Source organism: Eschscholzia californica, unplaced genomic scaffold, assembly GCF_041429995.1.
Source record: "Eschscholzia californica isolate CP2 unplaced genomic scaffold, dmEscCali1.0.p SCAF_6, whole genome shotgun sequence".
Classification (NCBI taxonomy): domain Eukaryota; kingdom Viridiplantae; phylum Streptophyta; class Magnoliopsida; order Ranunculales; family Papaveraceae; genus Eschscholzia; species Eschscholzia californica.
Genome location: NW_028238483.1, coordinates 27,225,371 through 27,244,642, shown reverse-complemented (window position 1 = coordinate 27,244,642; position 19,272 = coordinate 27,225,371). Strand labels below are relative to the sequence as shown.

The 19,272-nt window shown below is 36.7% G+C and overlaps 1 protein-coding gene across 1 annotated transcript; it reads left to right on the top strand.

Moving 5' to 3' along the window:
• The first annotated feature begins 5,500 nt into the window (after nucleotides 1-5,500).
• LOC147533054 (signal peptidase I) lies at nucleotides 5,501-8,667 on the top strand. Its single transcript, XM_086649232.1, has 3 exons — nucleotides 5,501-5,961; nucleotides 6,131-6,439; nucleotides 7,688-8,667. The coding sequence occupies exons 1-3, from the start codon at nucleotides 5,791-5,793 to the stop codon at nucleotides 8,435-8,437; spliced, it is 1,230 nt and encodes a 409-aa protein (XP_086505358.1). The 5' UTR covers nucleotides 5,501-5,790; the 3' UTR covers nucleotides 8,438-8,667.
• The last annotated feature ends 10,605 nt before the right edge of the window (nucleotides 8,668-19,272 follow it).

Sequence of the window (19,272 nt, the reverse complement as noted above, 5' to 3'; positions counted from 1 at the left end):
TGGACTAGAAATGTTCATCCGGTAGATTTTCAAAAGTTAATAGACATGAAATCTAAGTCGACCAAACCATACAAATGCTAAAAATCCCTTCACTAGTAATCAAGACTCGAAGTGCACGTGACCAGCCAATATGAGTATCATTTCGGTTCTGAAAAGACAAGACCTCGATTACCGTCTCGATACATTTCGCCTCGACTACTGCCTCACGGTCATACACTCAAAAATCAAAGTCACTCAAGAATGGTTCACTCAATGTGTTGGTATGAATATGAAGGAAAACTCAACACATGAAAAAGACGGACTAAAATTCTGTGGACGACTGATCTCAAAGAAGGAAACAACCACTAATATGGAATGGGGAAACTAACCAACTCTTCTCACCTGATCTACTATCTAACAATGCTTCCTAGAGGTCGATAGACACTAATGAGGATCTGACTAGAACTCCTGAGAACTCGACGTCTTCAAATCTTCAAGAACTACTTCAAGGGGTAAACAAAACTATATAAACACTTTTTTTTTTTTTTCACGAGAGAGAGACTTTTAGACTTTCTAGTTTTATTTTTTTATTTTTAAGTTTTGACCCTAAATTGGAGGGCTTAATTAAATTGTAACCGAAAACCAAAACGAAGCCTCGGGTCGGAACACTCGCGGGTCATCTACAAAGGTCATCGCCCGTCTTGAACGGGAGGTAAATTTCTTGAACACCCACGAATCTCCTGTCAGTGGGTATTGGTGTGAATTCGTGTGCCTAATTGCTGTGACCAAACTGTTTAGTGTAATCATTCTAGTAAGGGCACTAACCCAGTTACAAGATAAGAAATGAATTTCATCACCGTTCTCTTGCCCACATAGGTAACAACATTCACGAACCCAAACCTCACTTAAAAAGCTAAAATATTATTTAGACATCAGCCCCTAAGGTATCGAGCTCATAAGACCCTTCAAAAACAACTCGGGAAATTGACTCTTATCTAGGCATTCTCAGAGGAAAGTTTGTAAACAATTCTTGTCAAAAAGGCCGCCTCGAGAAGAGGAAACGTTTGCCGAAGGAAGACGACTGTCACAACATTCATCGTTGGTTGTCTTCCTGGAGAATTGTTTACTGACTACTCTGATCGAGTAACCTTTACAACAGTCAAAGTTCAAGTGTTGTGGCGAAGTAGGAGCTGTCTAGCTTTTTAGGGGAATCTGACAAACCTGTCTATTGTCTAGATTTTGTTTAGGTTGCTTGGTGGAGTTAGACTGATTGTGTTTGCTTTCCTATAGGTTCCTCGTAGTGATTCTTTGGTTCGAATATCCTTGGTCGTTGGGCTCTAGTTTATGCCCAATAGATATCGTGATAAGAGAGGTCGTTTCATCAGTAGAGAAGCACATTTAAGTAATATTTTAGCGAGTCTCTCTTTGAGTGACACTATGGGTGAAAATCTAAACCAAGCCAGGGATGGAAATCAGCCTATGACACTCAGGGATTACATGAAACCTACTAGAACGTGTCAACCGTCATGCATACAGTTACCCCAATGCACGACTCACTTCGAGTTGAAACCGAGCATTATTCAAATGCTCCCTGTTTTCCGTGGGGTTGAGAACGAGAATCCCTACTACCATGTTAGGGATTTCGAAGAAATCTGTGGGACTATGAATTTCCCCAATATGCCTGACGAAATATTGAGACTTAGGTTGTTCCCTTTCTCACTGAAGGAGAAAGCAAAATCTTGGTTGTATGCCTTACAACCTCATTCCATTACTACATAGGAAGAATTGAGCAGTGCATTCCTTCTGAAATTCTTCCCGAAACACAAGACTACCTCTTTAAGGCAAAGTCTTAACAATTTTGTGCAGCAAGAAGGAGAATCTCTCTATAAATATCTTGAGAGATTTAAAGAAATCTTACTACAGTGTCCGCACCATGGTTTTGAAAAGATAAGACTAGTCCAGATTCTCTATGACGGACTAAATTACCCAACTACATCCATGGTAGAATCATTCTGTGGTGGCGGTTTTACTTATAAATCCGCCGATGATTGCATGGCATTTCTAGAAGATCTAGCTGAGAAATCCCATCAATGGGAAACTTCTAGAGGACCTCCTACTAGGGCAAATCCTACTCCAAATACAGGTGGCATCTATAGAGTTGATAAGTCAGAACTTACACTCGCCACCATGGCTAGAAGAATAGAAGCCCTAGAGCTTGGTCAGCCTAAAGCATTCAGGGAGGATCCCACTCAGGTCATGAGTGTTGGAAATGAATCCACCTCTTATCCGTGCTCCGTCTGTGGAGACCCTTCTCATATAGGGAACAAATGTACCCTATTTCTTAGTTCTGCTGAAAAAGAACAAGCTTATGTTCTTTACCAAAACTCTAGGCAAGACAATCATCAAAAGTATGACCCTTATTCTAACACATATAATCCAGGATGGAGAAATCATCCCAATTTCTCCTGGTCCAAGGGTCAAAATCAGGGACAGCCTAGTAGTTCGATGAACCCTCCTGGGTTTAATGCTCCCAGGAATCCATATGGTCAACCTAGTACCCAATACCCTTCTCAAGAAAATGACTCCTTGAAGGAAACCCTAAATCAACTAGCTAAGACCCAAATTGAGTTTATGCAAATGACCGGCCAGTCTATAACTCGTTTGGAAACCAAGCTAGAAGCCCTAAGCCAGAAAGATAAAGGTGATTTTCCTAGTCAAACGGAGCAAAACCCAAAAGGTACTTTAGGTAAACAACAAATGGGTCAAGCCAATGCAGTAACCACCCTTAGAAGTGGTAGGGTAGTTGATAATAAGGTAGGAATTCCCGAAGATAGTGAAAGAGATCATGAAACCTCTTCTATGCCAACCAGAGTTTCTAGTGATGAGCCCGAGAAGGCTCCTGAGTCTGAGGAACCACCTGTAGTTACTGAGCCTTACATTCTTATAGCTCCATATCCTCAACGTTTAGTAGAGCAAAAGAAGAAGTCTCAGTTCGACGAGATAATGGAAATATTTAAACAAGTCAATATTAACATTCCATTACTAGATGCAATTAAAAAGATCCCAGCTTACGCTAAGTTCCTTAAGGACCTATGTACTAGAAAGCGTAAGATGAATGTGCATAAAAAGGTCTTCTTGACTCGACAAGTGAGTTCTATTATCCAACAAAACCTCCCACCTAAGTACAAAGATCCAGGAAGCCCTACATTACCTTGCACTATAGGGAACCATAAGATTGAACGAGCTCTGTTAGATCTAGGTGCCAGTGTCAATCTTCTTCCTTACTCGGTGTACTTACAATTAGGTTTGGGAGAAATAAAACCCACTTCTGTAGTCCTTCAGTTGGCAGATCGGTCTGTCAGACGACCACGTGGCATAGTAGAGGATGTTTTGATAAAAGTTGGCGAGTTTATCTTTCCTATAGATTTCATCATCTTAGATACTAAACCCATTCATGATACCAAGAGTCAAATCCCTGTCATTTTGGGTCGACCATTTTTAGCTACATCAGATGCTGTCATATACTGTAGAAGTGGTCTTTTGAGATTGTCATTTGGAAATATGACGGTGGAGATGAATATTTTTGATGCGGGACTTCACCCTGATGACATAGATGAGTTCAGTGGGTTGAACTTGGTAGAATTATTAGTTCAAGATGCATTACCAACAACTCAGTCGAGAGATCCTTTAGAAACTCTATTGGAACTTTTATGCTTAGATGAGGAGGGTAGTATTAATGAGATAGGTAACATGTCAGAGTCTACCTCCTTATTGGTGTCTGAGCCTATTACTTTGCCAACCTTAGAGCCACCACTTCCATCGTATGAGTCAAATGCTCCACCACTGAGCTATGGACACACCATAAAAGATGATGATGAATCTTGGCTGCTCAATTTAGTAAATGAGAATGATGACCCGCTTGACTTAGTCAAGGACCTAGAGTTCTTTAAGGACACTAATGACATCATAATCAAGCAGATTATAGAGGGTTTATCTGAACCAACTTTGGTAGAGTTTGAGTCTGGTAACCGAGTGATTCCTTTGGAAGAACTCCGTGTACCTGTTTTAGAAACCCCTTGTTTAACTTTGGGTGTCTTTGATAGTCCTCTAGATCCTCTTGTGTCATATCCCTCGGGAGCATGTTTAAAAGATTGTTCAATACCTCACTTGGTTTCTCATCCCTACTCAGATACTTTCTACCAGGACTATACTCTTTCTGGTCCATAGCCAAACTTAACGACTTTATTGTCATATAAGTTTGGGGATTCTTACCCGATCACGATAGTCTCACGGGTACTACAACATATTTACACAAATGTGAGACTATCCTTCACTAAACGCTTCGTATCTTGGGTAGATCCACAGATGTTTCGCCTATTGGTTTATGGAGTTGTTCTTAAGGTTGGTTGACTCATCTGTTTCGTCTGGCTGAAGACGTTAAACTTAGCGCTTTCTGGGAGGCAACCCATGCATAGGACTTCTGAATCTGGTAACATCTTTCCCTAATCCTGTTATTTTGCATAGTCTTCAGAACATTGAGGACAATGTTCGGTTTAAGTTTGGGGATGGGGATTGAATTTTTAGTCCTTATTTCAAAAATTCAAAAGGGTTCAAATTTTACAACCACTAGGGATGTCATCAGGAATGCAAACCTTCTCTTGTAGTCTGAGAAACTTGAAAACAATGTCAACTATAGGAAGATAGGAACTTCATCATTTAGAACCCTTAGAGTTTTTCTTGAGCGTTGCATTTGGAATTGCTCTTCAATGACACATTGCTGTAGTAAGATGCTACATGACGCTGGTCTTGTCGAAGACAAAAATGACCAACATTTGATCGACTAGCAGAAATCGATCAAAAGGAACGGATGTTGGCCGACAAGAATAAAGAATTATAACGATGACTGAATGAATGAAAAACGAGCATGAAAAGTAAACATGACTGATCATTAAAAATTGAGATATGATCGAAAGATGAAATGGTGATCCATCTGTGTAGGCTGATGTTGTCTAACTCTTCTCTTCACTTAATCTAGACTTTATCTCTAGTTTTATATTGATCAAAGTAGACAAGATAGCAACTAAGATATGTAAGATAACTTAAAGTAAACGAAGCTTCTGAGTATAATATATCAAGGGTTCTAACTGACCAGATCTGATGAGTAGATCCAACATTCTCATTAATAGATTCGATCGAACTAGATCGACTGAAGTCGTCGCCTACAAGTAACTAATAGGAAAACCTTATTAACTACTAGAGACCTTATGTGTGAAGACTTAAAGACACGAAATACCCACTTAACTTCTTAAAATGTTTTTGTGTTGGGTAGATTCTCATATTAACTTTAGACCTGTTTTTAAATTTTTTTGAGAAATCGACTACTAGAAATCGAACCTGAGAGGCTGAGACTTTCAGAATTTTAGAGTTTATATCAATATTATCGTCCACTTGAACTAGGACTCCTCCATGTTCCTAATTGAAAATCTACAATTGCACCAAAACAACAAAATCCAAACTTCAATTACATAGACGTCTAGAATTTTGTAGGCCAAAATTAGATTTACACTTCCATTAATTAACACCTCATTTGTTGGAGATATAAAAGAAAGAAAGAATTGAAAAAACAAAGCACTCTATCCGATACCAACCCCTTCTCAGATCCTAATTAACGAGTAAAAGATTCTGATTTATCTTCTAGCCATGAAAATTGTAAAGACTGAAGAGAGATCTGATTAAGAAACCCTAACAGAAGACGCTGGCTTACTCAAACACAGACTAAAAGCACGAAACCACGAACAGAAACGAAGAGAAATGGTCTGTTTGATTAATCTTCTCATCTTCGGATTTCTCCTTCTCTCCTTCTCACAACCCTTTCTGCAATTCACGTCAGCCCTAAATTTATCCAAGTTACTCCCTCCTGTAAACTTCCATTACGATCTTCCTACTCCTTCTCGATCTCCCCCTCCTTCTAATTTCTTAAAGGTAAGTTCCTCAGATCTCAATCTATTTCGGTTACTAAGTGAAAATTGTTTCTGGGTTTCTTCTAAACATCCATTTTAATCCAATTTTTTGAATACCCAAATTGATGATTTGATCTGAACTTGTCTAATTAAATAAACCCTAAATTAATTTTTATTTTTGGGGACATCAGGACGTTTTGAAGGCAGTATCGGCGAGGCAGAATTGGACTTTGGAGGAAGTTAGGGTTTTGGGTATAGATGTTAGAAATGCTAGTGTTGGAAGTTCTCAGAGATACCAGTTTCGAATAAGGGTTGGGAAGAGTGAATTGAATTTCAGAGTTTCAGATGAAGTGAATTTGTGGAGGAAACTTAAGCGAAAAGGTGGATTTGATTCTTCAATCTACAGTGTTAGTTCTAAAGCTGTTTTAAAGACATTCGGATTAGAAGGACCATTTGAATTACGGGTGGACGGAGATGACGAATTATCGTTGCGATTACCGGTATGTGCTGCTCTTTCATCTTGAGTTTGCAAATAATTCTAGGGTTTATCTGGAGTATCTTATAGTTATGTTATTAGTTTTGGTATTACTTTCAATCTTATATTAATGTGAAGAAACCGAATAAAAAAAGTCTCCCTTTCCCGTAACACTGTTTTCGGTGTAATAAAGTTATTGCACTAGTGTAGACTCCTCGGAGATGCTCTAGGCATGGTAAGAATGAGGAGGGGCAGAAATCGAACAGGCGAGGAGTGTAAAATTAGTGGGGTGAGATAAGGTGGAATGGGGCGGCAACGTTAGTTCCTATATAAATGATTATATTTCATATCGTAGCATAGAATTTGGCTATTTGAGATATATCATGCATAATAATTTAGTCAATTAGTTCAAAGACAAGTGATATATCAGTAATTACAAATGTTACGTGGAGGATGATACATTGATCTCCTAAAAGATCTATTCAGGTTTCCATAAACTCAATTCATGTATAAGGAGTTATGCGGATGGATTTAGAGAGAGCATTTCATGCATTTCTCATGATGCGGAAATGCGTCCATAAGAAAATTGTTGAACATCGTCATCGTGACATTGTTTAGGTTGCTTTTCCAAACTATCCTATTTTAGATTTTAGTTTGAGACATAAGAAAATTTTCTCCTGTAACCTGTAAAATCAAATAAAAATAGAAATATGTGATCTAGTGGTTGTGGTGGTTGGTTGGTTTTGGTAAGGTGAGGTTGATTTTGTGTGGTTTTGGTGGCAGTGTGGTTGTCGTGGTGGCGGAAGACAAAAGAGAGATGGGTGTATATATTAAGTTGACCAGGGGTGAGGTGAGAATCTAGACAAAGGAGTCACAATTTAAAATCCGAGAATCTAGTTTGCCAAAAAGATGAAAGGAACTTAAATTCAAGGAAACCCTTAGAATCTCTTCTACCTTATATTCCATTTGATCCCTATCTTACGGACTTTTTTGGTCCAACTTATTATTTGCAGTTGATTCCCATCTTACAGATTTGAGGGATGAATTACGGTAGTTATGGTTGATATGTGATCACAATATGCTATTTCTTCAAAGTCCTAATGACATTTGAATGGCATTCTTAGCTCATTGCTCTGATTTCACATGTATTATTATGAAATATTTTATAACAGGATCAGGCAGGATTGGCAGGTTATGCTAGTTTACTTTGATAACTCTTCAATCACTTATTTTCCTGCTACGCTGCAACTGATTTGTTTTCCTTGCTACGCAGTTCAACATCACACGTACTGGGTTGAAGAGAGTGCTAGTGGGTGAAGGCATTAAAGTTGAAGTTCAAGGAGCTCAAGAAGTTTCCCTGTTTCATGCATCTGAATTTGGTTTTCAAACAAACAGAAGTTCAGATATTGGCGAAGACAGAAGAAATTTTTGGCCTTTCAGTCCTTCCTTGTGCATCCCGGTACCTTCTATTTTGATTTCGGGATCTGCAAATATAGTCGCTCACAGAACCCGCAACTCTGATGCATACATCAAAACTACATTCTTGTCGAAGGATATGATCGAGTTATTACCAGAGAAATGTTATACTAAACATCCAAACAAGAAGGGCACACACCCCATCGACTCGTTAACGCCAAGACTAGCTTTACTAGAAAAACTCATGAGAAGCTTTCTAGGTGACAGAATCCAACAGACAGGGGTCTCGAGCTTTGTCAAAGCTAAAATTACGTCATCAATCCTTGTTCGGTTTCAGTTGGAACTAGAAAAAGATGTAAAGGACAGTGATAAATCGTGGCTTACTTTGGCAGAATGGAGAACCAAACCTAGAGTTCAAAGGGTTTCGTTTGAGGAAGTGGCTCGGGTTGAAGGAAGAAGGTTGAAACCTGTGATTGTGAAGAAGTTGAGACCTTTCATTGCTGCTGAGACAGCAGCATGGAGTATTATAATGTCTAATATTTCCTTTACAAAGTTCCCATCTGTACTAGTACCTCCTGAAGCTCTAACATTAGATGTGAAGTGGTAAGTTTGTCTGTTTTGTACATTATTTCGATATCTATATATATTTGGAGATTTACAGGTTAATGAGAGGATAGCTATGCGTAATATATATGATTTTATCTGTCTTCTCAAGAGAACATAGGGCAAAAGAGAAGGCTTTTAGGGGTTAACAAGGTAATTTCTAGCACTTGGTGTAAATTGTTTGATAAAAATATTGATTGGACTTTTGTTTCCAAAATAAAACATGCTCTTGGAACATATGAACTTCCCAAAATGAAATGGTAGTACTACTCTTGCTTTTCTTTGATGGCTTTTATGAGTGTGTTAGTTTTGTCTCAAGAACTATAAATTCTGTAGAACTCAGGTCCATTTTATTCCCCTCTTATGAGCAATAGTTCTTGGCCGCTGCTATTTACAGAGCTGGCTATTTGTAGATACACTTTTTGGTCTTAGCTCTTAGTAGCTCTGTAAATAGCTACATATAGTTTCAGCTTCCGTTGACCAAATCATAAAATTGAAGGCGAATATGACAGTTTAAAGATGGCCACCGCTTTGGGGTAAGCAGAAATATTTTCGGGGAAGACGGTGGAAAACAAAAAAAATAAAACCAAACACTCCTTAACGTCGCCGGCAGAAAGTCGCCGGCCAGGCATTGCCGGCGACGGTCGGCGACATCATCATCATCTTCTCTCTCTCCGCTTTCTCTCTATCTCTCCTCTCTCTTTCTCCTCTCTCTCTCTCTCTCTCTCTTCTCTCTCTCTTCTCTCTCTCTTCTCTCTCTTCTGTTTCTCTTTCTTCTCTCCAGCTTCGGCGAAGGGGTTACTCCCCTTCGCCGGAGATGGAGAGCAGGAGAAAAAAAAGTTGTAGTCGGAGATGGTGGAAGTCGCCGGAGATAGTGGTGGTAGGTGAAAGGAAGAAGGAGCTGAAAAAGATTTGGTTGTTTCGGGGAAATAAGATGGAGAGGATAGAGTGAGAAAAAAAATTTATGACGTTCAAAAAACGGATAGATCCAATGTCATATTCAGTAAAGATTTATGATACATGTATAGGGTGTACTCAATGTGTCCGAGCCTGCCCCACAGATGTATTAGAAATGATACCTTGGGACAGATGTAAAGCTAAGCAAATTGCTTCTGCTCCAAGAACAGAAGACTGTGTAGGTTGTAAGAGGTGTGAATCCGCTTGTCCAACAGATTTCTTGAGTGTCCGGGTTTATTTATGGCACGAGACAACTCGCAGCATGGATCTATCTTATTGATACGTTACAGAAAACTTCACTTGAATCCATTTTTTTTCTCTCTACCGACAAAACTCCGTACTCGATAAAATCTATTATTTCGAGCACGGGGTTTTCTGGTCAAAGTGTATCTTATGTTGTCTTTACCACGAATGATTTTCCTTGGTTAACAATAATTGTTGTTTTGCCGATATCCGCGGGTTTTTCAATTTTATTTCTTCCCCATAAGGGAAATAAGGTAATTCGATGGTGTACTATATGTATATGCCTAGTACAACTTCTTCTAACAACCTATGCATTCTGTTATCATTTCCAATTGGACGATTCATTAGTCCAATTAGAACATGATTATAAATGGATAAATATTTTTAATTTTTACTGGAGGCTAGGAATTGATGAAATTTCCATAAGACCCATTTTACTAACGGGATTCGTCACTATTTTAGCTATTTTAGCGGTTCGGCCAGTTACTCGGGATTCGCGATTGTTCCATTTCTTAATGTTAGCAATGTACAACGGTCAAATAGGATCATTTTCTTCTCGCGATCTTTTACTTTTTTTCATCATGTGGGAGTTAGAATTAATTCCTGTGGGGGTTCTATTTTTCTCTTAATGGGAGTTCTTGGCATGGGTTTATATGGTTCTAATGAACCAACATTAAATTTTGAAACATCAGCTAATCAATCGTATCCTGTAGCATTAGAAATAATATTATATTTTGGGTTTCTTATTGGTTATGCTGTCAAATCACCGATTATACCTCTACATACATGGTTACCAGATACCCACGGCGAAGCACATTACAGTACGTGTATGCTTCTAGCCGGAATCTTATTAAAAATGAGAGCGTATGGATTGGTTTGGATCATCTTCTCTCTATCTCTTCTCTCTCTTTCTCCTCTCTCTCTCTCTTCTCTCTCTCTTCTCTCTCTTCTGTTTCTCTTTCTTCTCTCCATCTCCGGCGAAGGGACTCCTCCCCTTCGCCGGAGATGGAGAGCAGGAGAAAAAAAAAAGAGTTGTAGTCGGAGATGGTGGTGGTAGGTGAAAGGAAGGAGCTGAAAAAGATTTGGTTGTTTGGAGAAATAAGAAAATCTAATTTTTTTTTCTTTCCACCCAAAACTTCAAACTCCGAATTTTTTTTTTATTTTCCCGTAACACTGACCTTAAAGATCTATGGACTGAGTATGTTCTTCTTTTTCAACAAAAGAAAAAAAGAGTATGTTCTTCTTCGTCTTCTGCTCGGATATACTATATTCTCTCTCTTCCATTTTCTTCAAATGTTTGAAGATTTGTCTGGTTTATCAACAAAACGAGACATCCTGTTTATTTTATTTTCTTTTTGTTCTAGTAGGTGAAGTTAGTGACTTTCTAGCTCATGTTCATATAATTATTTGAAGGTGTGTTTGATTTATGAAGTTTTGTTTAGTTTATGAACTCGTTTGAAGATCTATTTATTTTAGTTTTGTTCAAGTAAGTGTAATGGGGAGCTGGCTACTAACCAGATGTCGGGGTTCGAATCCCTCATCGCTCACAAGGGGCCAAAAAGACCTTTCCTTTACCCCAGTGGCGACTAACCCTTATTCTTTTTTAACCTAAATATCTAATAATAAGAAGTTAGCTTTTGGCAGTGATATATGTTGTATATGTGATTCCTAGATGTAAAACTATATGAAGCTTTGCCCATGAATCTAGACGTTATTCCAGAGTATATGCGCCCAATTAACTATTATTTTGATACAAAGTGATTTTATTATTTATTTTTTATATATATAATATAATATCAGCTCAATCAAATGGGGACCTATCAATTCATATTTGAAAAACGCCTGTATTGCCACGAAGATGGTTGACGAAACTACACCCCTACAAAACACGTTAAACGAAATTTTATCTCCAAGTTCTCACAAAATGTCGTCATTTGTTCCGGATGAACAAATTCATTTTTATTAAAATATAGCGTTACATGACAGGAAATGTCCGAACAAATTCTAATGCAAATAAAATACTCAGAGCGGTGCACCTTTTCTTTACTAATCAATAATTCATCCATACTGCCGTTATTATTAATTTTTAATTCTAAAAAGATCGTAATATTTACAGAAATATCTATTGTATTTTTAAAATCAAAATATAGTAAAATGCCTTGATACATACTTATGCAAGTAAAGAAATTATGGTTATCTTTAAAATATACAAAGACTTCATCTCTATTGGTCTAAATTTTCAAATAACAGATTTCTACGATTGAAGATATTTCAAAGTAACACAATTGAAACAAAATGTGACTTTGAACCACATTTATGTAAGTACTGTTTATATATCAAAATTGAGTTTTGCATTAGAGCATCTCCAATAAAAACTCAAAAAAAAACTCAAATTGATTTATATGTTAAGTCTCAATTAAATTTTTTTTTTTATAAGACCAAAATGAGTACCTTGACTCAAGTTCTTCTCCAATGAAACACTAAGAAAAACTCAAATAGTTACACATGTCACACGTACATATAATAGGAAAAATTAGTTGAAAGAGAAACTTTCTATTGGTCAAAAAATTAAATATGATGACTAGTATATAAGATGCTTAAAAGAGATCTCAAAAATTGAGTTTGTAATTGAGACATCTTAAAATTAAATGCTTCCACATCATCTTAAGATCTAAATTGAGTTTTGCATGGGAGAGGTCTTTTTAGAAAAAAACTCTAAAGTACTAGGTGACACTTAAGATTTTAGGATTAAAGTCTTGCATTGGAGATGCTCTTCACTCAAACTCTAAATTAAAGTTAGAGTGCCACATAAGATATTTGAGAAGTTTTGTCTAAAAACTATCTCTAATGCATAACTTAACTTAGATCTCTAAAATGAGGTGGCGGTAGTTATTTTAGAGATGCTTTAGAGTGTCCTCTTGAAGATCTCTATGTGTCACATAAAGAAATCAATTAGTTTTATAGTCAAAATGTAAGTTTTAGAGTATTTCGTGAGTGTCGCATTGGAGAAATGCTTTTCAATTGAGTATTTTTAAATGGCCAAGTAGGAAAGAGACATTTTAGACACCTCTTTTTCACACTTCACACCTAGGATTTTTAGAGATTTTCTTGAGTGTTGCATTTGAGATGTCATCATTTCTTAAGTTTGGACCAATATAAATTAAGTCTTCATACATCTTCAAAATAACTAAAGAACATAACTTTTTAGAGATTTGAGACACAAAAATTGAGGATCTCTATTTTGCTACATAAGAATGAGAATCTCAATTAAGACGCCACACATAGGACTAATGAAGTTTTTTTTTTAATCTTGTATTGGAGATGTTCTATGGTTAGCTTGTCGGTCTTGTGACTAGGTATTTGCAGAGGTAGGGTGTAATCAGGTTGAGGAAGAACTTGTAAGGATCGAACCAACCCATCAAGGCGGACCCATGTATAGACAATAACAAAAAGGTTGTCGCAGCTTAGTGGTTTAGTTCCATGTCCAACGCATTGAAGCTTTTAGTTTAGAATCCCTTCAGAGCATATTTCCTTTGTTTTTTTCTTCTATAAAGTAGGTCAGAGTTTAGTGTCTGGCCTCTCTTTTATTTCATCTTTTTCCAGGAGAAGACGAGACTCGTTTGCACTGAAGGACTAGATCTTTGTGGGCGAGTACCATTATCCTTTTTTTCCCTCTCTTTCGTTCTCTCTCTCTCTCTATCCTACTTCAAACTACTTCTACTTTATTCCATATATAGAAAATTATCAAAATTTGTAAATATATGTATAACAATTTGCGAAATCCGTACACATTTGCATAATATCTACATGTTTGACTTACTTTAACTTTTAGCTTGCCATGGATAACTGAAAATCCTAGTTCCGCTCCTGCAACCCACCATCCTTATGGCTAGGTAGTTGGGTCCCAGCTTGGGCCTAGTATAGGTCGGGGGCCATCCTTAGTGTTTGGAAGCAAACTGTGACCATATATATGTAAAGCATACAGAAAAAAAAAAAAAATGCAATTATCATAAATGACAATCCCATAATATTGATTCATTGTAATCGCAATACCTTATTTTTACTATGTGGTTTGATCAAGATCACAAACGGTAGAGATTGATTTTATCGGTAGATAATTGAATTGACAATTTAAAAAGAAAAGAGGTAAATAATTGAATTGACAATTTGAAAAGAAAAGAGAAAGGTACTCAAACTACCCCTTGAACTAGGATTCACCCACATAGGGCGAATGCTATTACACTTGAAATGCAGTTCTTGATAGATATATTCCCCGCCTTCGAAACACCATCGAAGAATGCAGTTCCTAGTAATCGCATATCCTTTCCATGCACCAAATATTTTGTTACATAGAGCTAGATATTTACAAAGGAAAAAGACACTCCACCAGCTTCAACAATAATTTAAAATGTGCTCGAGGGCAACAATATTAATTTTAAATCCGCACTTGTTTCATATTTGATTGCAACCAGAACTATCACAAATTGTTGGAAACTGAAAGAAAGATTTTAATTCAGATGTCCGTACTGTCACTTGCCACAATAATTGGTTTAATTTACTTCACAATTAAAACCAAAACCTTGAAGATGAAAGGCGAGTATTCTATCCAATTGCCAATTGGTTTAAGTCGACAAGAACCCACAGCTTTTAGTATTATTATGAATGAAATCCTATCCTCAATATCTCAATAATTTGGTGGGTGTAATATATATAGATCCAAATCATTATCTAGATTCTAGAGAGAAAAAAACGGCTCTGGCTCTTCAAGAGCTCCAAGGGTCACCTAAAATGTAGCTACTATTCTTAAGTCTTGACAATATATAAATACCATCTTGATTGAAATCAAACAGAAAAGCAGAGACGCGGAGAAAATAACAAAGTTCTACTTCTAGGGAACAACCGAAAAGATCGAAAATTTTCATTATACTGAAAAAGAAAGAGAAGGAAGGAAAAGTGGGGGGTCGGTCCGAATTTGGGTATTTATTATATAGACTTTTTTGAGGATTCTTTTTTGGATTTCTTGATCTAAGATACAATGATTCAGAGAGTGGATATTTGTATAAGAATGGTGAAGTTTGCTATTGAGTTTGTTGTTGTTTTCGTCGAAGCTGTGGAATTTGTTTTTCATGAAAACCGAGGACGTCCTCCTACATATCACTCATCATATGTCCCTCTTATAGGTTTTCTACCTTGAATTTATTTGTTTGATAGCCTGTGTAGTCATTTTTAGTTATAAGCTTTTCTTACCATGAAATGATAATAAGAAAATGTGTGTACGTTATACTTGAATAGAGAAAGTTTCATATTTTAGTGTAAGTATTCGTTCTTTTGTTGTGGATTCTGTAAAAGAGTCCAATTCGTAATATCTCTATTGACGAAACGTAATTAATCAAGTAATTCTAGATTCATGGCTAACTAAGCGTAGTTTTAGAATGAGGAACCGAATGAATCGATGAGTGTTATATGTTAGTGTATTTGGTTATGTTTGTATTCCTCATGTATTTAATCTTTTCTTCGAGGGTATAATTGTACATTGTAAAGTATCCTTACTATTATAAATACAGATCATGCCCTAACTTCTAGGGTATCTTGACTTCAAACTTTACATGGTATCAAGAGCCATAGCATAGAATTTTTTTTTTTCTGGTTTTCTGTGCCGCCACCTTCTCTTTCTCATGGCTGATTCTACTTCCAACCCTTTCACCCCAATCATCTCCTCTTCTTCTCCTTCTGCCATCAACCAGTCTACTCATACCTTCCCTGCTCTTTCAAACATAGCTAACTTGGTTTCCATTAGACTTGACAACTCCGACTATATTTTTTGGAAAAGTCAGCTCCTCCCAATTCTTCATTCTCAAGATCTTTTCAAGTTTGTCAATGGCTCAACCCAACCTCCTTCTGAATTTCTTTCTCACTCATCTGAATCCTCCTCTTCTCCATTACCTAATCCAGACTATGTTTACTGGTATAGGATTGATCAGATGTTACTTTCGTGGTTGAATGCTACATTAACTGAACCAGTTCTCAGCTTGGTACTAGGTCTCAATTCCTCTTGAGCTGTTTGGTCTTTTCTTGAGCACAACTTTTCTTCCATTAACTCTGCTCGAATGATGACCTCAAGCTTCAACTTCAAACTTCCGAAAAGGGAAATCAATCAATCTCTGAATATCTTCTTCGTGTTAAGTCTTTCTCTGATTCCCTTGCTGCTATTGGACAACCAGTGGCTGATAATGAGCTTGTGCTCGCTGTTCTCTCTGGTCTTGGTTCAGATTATGAGGATTTTGTAACCTCCATTATTACTAGGTTGGTTCCTCCAACCTAGTCTGAGCTTCAGTCTCTGTTGTTGACTCATGAATTTTGAATTGAGCTTCTTCGTACTCAATCCATTCAATCCACTGCTCTTCTTTCTCTTCCTCCTCCTTCCTCTCGTCCTCCTCATTTCCCTGGCATAAGAGGTAGTAGAGGTCGTCAAAACAGAGGAAGATGTCGTCATTTTGACAGAAGTTATTAGTCCAATAGAGGAAATTCTCAAAAACATACCTCCTCTGTTCTTGGTCCCCATCCTCAGCCCCCTATTTGTCAATATTGTCAAAAACCTAGCCATTCTGCTCGCCAATGTTTTAGCCTCCCTTCTCCTCATGATTTAGCTCAATCTTTTGCTACTTTGGGAGTTGATCCAGTTCCTTCTGATCCCAACTGATATATTGATTCAGGAGCAACAATGTATATTGCTTCTGATGTTACTTCCTGTTCTTCTTGCTCTGAGGTCCCTGTTCCTGATCATGTCACGGTAGGAACTAGTCAGATTACTCCTGTAAATGCGACTGGTAATCTTCTTCTTCCTTCTACTAACACCACTCTTAAAATGTTTTAATCGTACCTGATTTCAAGAAAAATTTGATTTCTGTATCTCATCTTCTTCGCGAGTTTAATTGCTTTGTTGTTTTTCATCGAACTGGCTTTTTTGTTTAGGAAATTCCCACAGGGAGGAGACTCCTCGTCGGAACAATTGATCAGGGTCTTTTTCTTCTCTCCCCAATCAAGGCAGCTTCGTCGCCATTGTCTCTTTTTGCGTCATCTCTCCAAAAGCCACCTCTGATGTTTGGCAGCGTCGATTGACTCATCCCAATCTGCAAATTTTTAATTCTGTTGGTAGTAAAAATCATTTACCAATTCAGAACTGTGTAATGAATTTAAGTAAATGTGAATCTTGTGTTTCCAGTAAGCATCGTCTTCCGTTTAATTTTGTTAATAATCATTCTTCCGCTACAAATGAGTTAATACATTCTGACCTCTGGGGCCCATCGTAGGTAACATCAAATTCCGGGTACCGTTATGTTTTGCTCTTAATCGATGATTATACTCGATTTACCTGGATTTATTTCTTGAAAACAAAATCAGAAGTTAATTTACACTTTCAAATTTTCAAAATTTTTGTCGAAAAACAATTTGGTACACCCATTAAAATATTTTAGTCGGATGGTGGACGAGAATATGTCAGCTCTGACTTTTCTGCTTTCCTGACCAAAAATGGTATTCCCCATTGTCGTAGTTGTCACCACACCCCTGAGCAAAACGGCATTGCTGAACGCAAAATCAGGCACCTAATGGAAACATCTCTGTGTCTTCTTCACCAGTCTTCCATTCTTCTCTCTTACTGGCCAGAAGTGTTTCAGTCATCTGTTTATACTATTAATCGCCTCCCAACCTCTGTTTTCAGTGGATTGTCTCCTTATGGAAAATTTAGTAAATCAAAAATCAGGCTGATGCGACATTCCTATGGGTTGTTTAAGTTGTCTGCTGATCAATGAAGGTTGGGGAGACTGGATAAGGGGAATGTGTGACTGATTCAAGTTCTTGAGCACAACAAGGACATAAGAGGAAGAATCTAGAATAGCCCCAACTGGCTGTTAGTCCATAGTTTCCGCATAAACCCTTTAACTCAAGGTTGAATTATTTGTACATGATGGATTTAATGATTTATTTTGTAAATCGTGCAACCATACGAGAAATGCTATTTGACCCAAAGCTGATGTGGCCAACTCTCATTGGTCCGGGTCTTTTTCTCGTCACATGCCCCGATACCCGAATCAATGAGATACGAGCATCCGACCACATCAGCTTTTGGGTTGTGTCGGTCCTATTTTTGGGCCAAATCTATTGTTGAGTTTAGGACATGAAGATGTTCGTTTTTTTAGTTTGGAACATAAAATTGCCTCAATCTATTTAACTCACAATTATATGATAATTCGATAGATAAATAGAAGTAGTTGATACTCATTGCATAATCTAGACTTAAATATTCAAAAGCCAATAATAGTTATATTAATACTCACTGTAATTGTGGGTTTGATTCGTTACATTAGTTAGACAAAACTGAAAGAATATAACTCCAGGACCTAACTATATTCGTAGAGTGAATTAAGTTTCCTAATTTAATAAATTTCCTAACTAATCTATGAAAGTAAATAACATCTATCTAAAGATATATTACAAGAGATATTTTAAATGTATGAAACTAATTTTAAATATATGAAACTAAATTTTATGGATCTTCGTATATCTTGAAATGTTACGAAATTTATTGAGATTTTTATTAGTTATTACTTTTTTTTTTGTATTATTCTTTTGTTTCTTTTCTCGTAAATTAGTAATTATTTTATTGAGAGAGAGAGATTTTAATTTCTTTTTTTAACCCTTCAAATTTATTTTGTTTCTTTTTATTTTAAATTAGTTATTTTATTTCTAAAAAATAAACGACTATTATTTTTTAAATAGGTAACTTTATTTCTACGAAAGACTATATTTTAAATTTTGAGAAGGGCTTCTAGACAATATCCATTATTAAAAAAGGATGTTTGTCTCAGTCATCGTTTTCCCTTTTGTTTTATTATATAAGATGTCTTTAAACACCTTCAAATATCTTAATATTTTGTTAATCATCAAATTTTTGTCTCTCCATCCGCGACGTTAATGGCTTAATCCCTCATACATCTCATTACAATCATAGAGTCATAATAATAAACGGGTAGAAAATTAGTAAAAAAGAAAAGACGTTATATTTAATTACAATAAAAAATAGGTCATAACTATCGTTTTTTTTTTTGTTAAGGAAGGTCATAACTATCGTTGATCGTAGTCGACTTTCAAAAAAATAAAATAAAAAAATAACCAAAATAGGTCACATGCATATGAAAGCACTTATCCATCCCAAACACGTATTCATATCCACCACTCATTCATCCCCAAAGACTTTTTCGTCCCCCGGCCCACAAACACTTATTCATCCCAAACACTCATGTGATAACGACTTAACACTCATGTGATAACGACTTAACACTCATGTGTAAATGACTTCAAGTTCCTTTCATTTGCAATCCCTTGAAGGCACCGACAAAGCTCTTGGGGCTTGGAGCACCATTACGATGTGATCTGACCCATGGCCATGGATTATTTTTGCTGTATATTCTTATAAGTCTCACCAGTTTTGTTGCCAAAAATAGGCTTGCTTTACAAATTCAATTACCATATATTGAAGCTTACCTGTTTTTTTTTTTTTGTTGAACTAAAGCTTACTTGTTCATAAAAAAAAAGGATATAGAAGCTTACTATATCTGTATAATAAGGGAGGAGGGTATC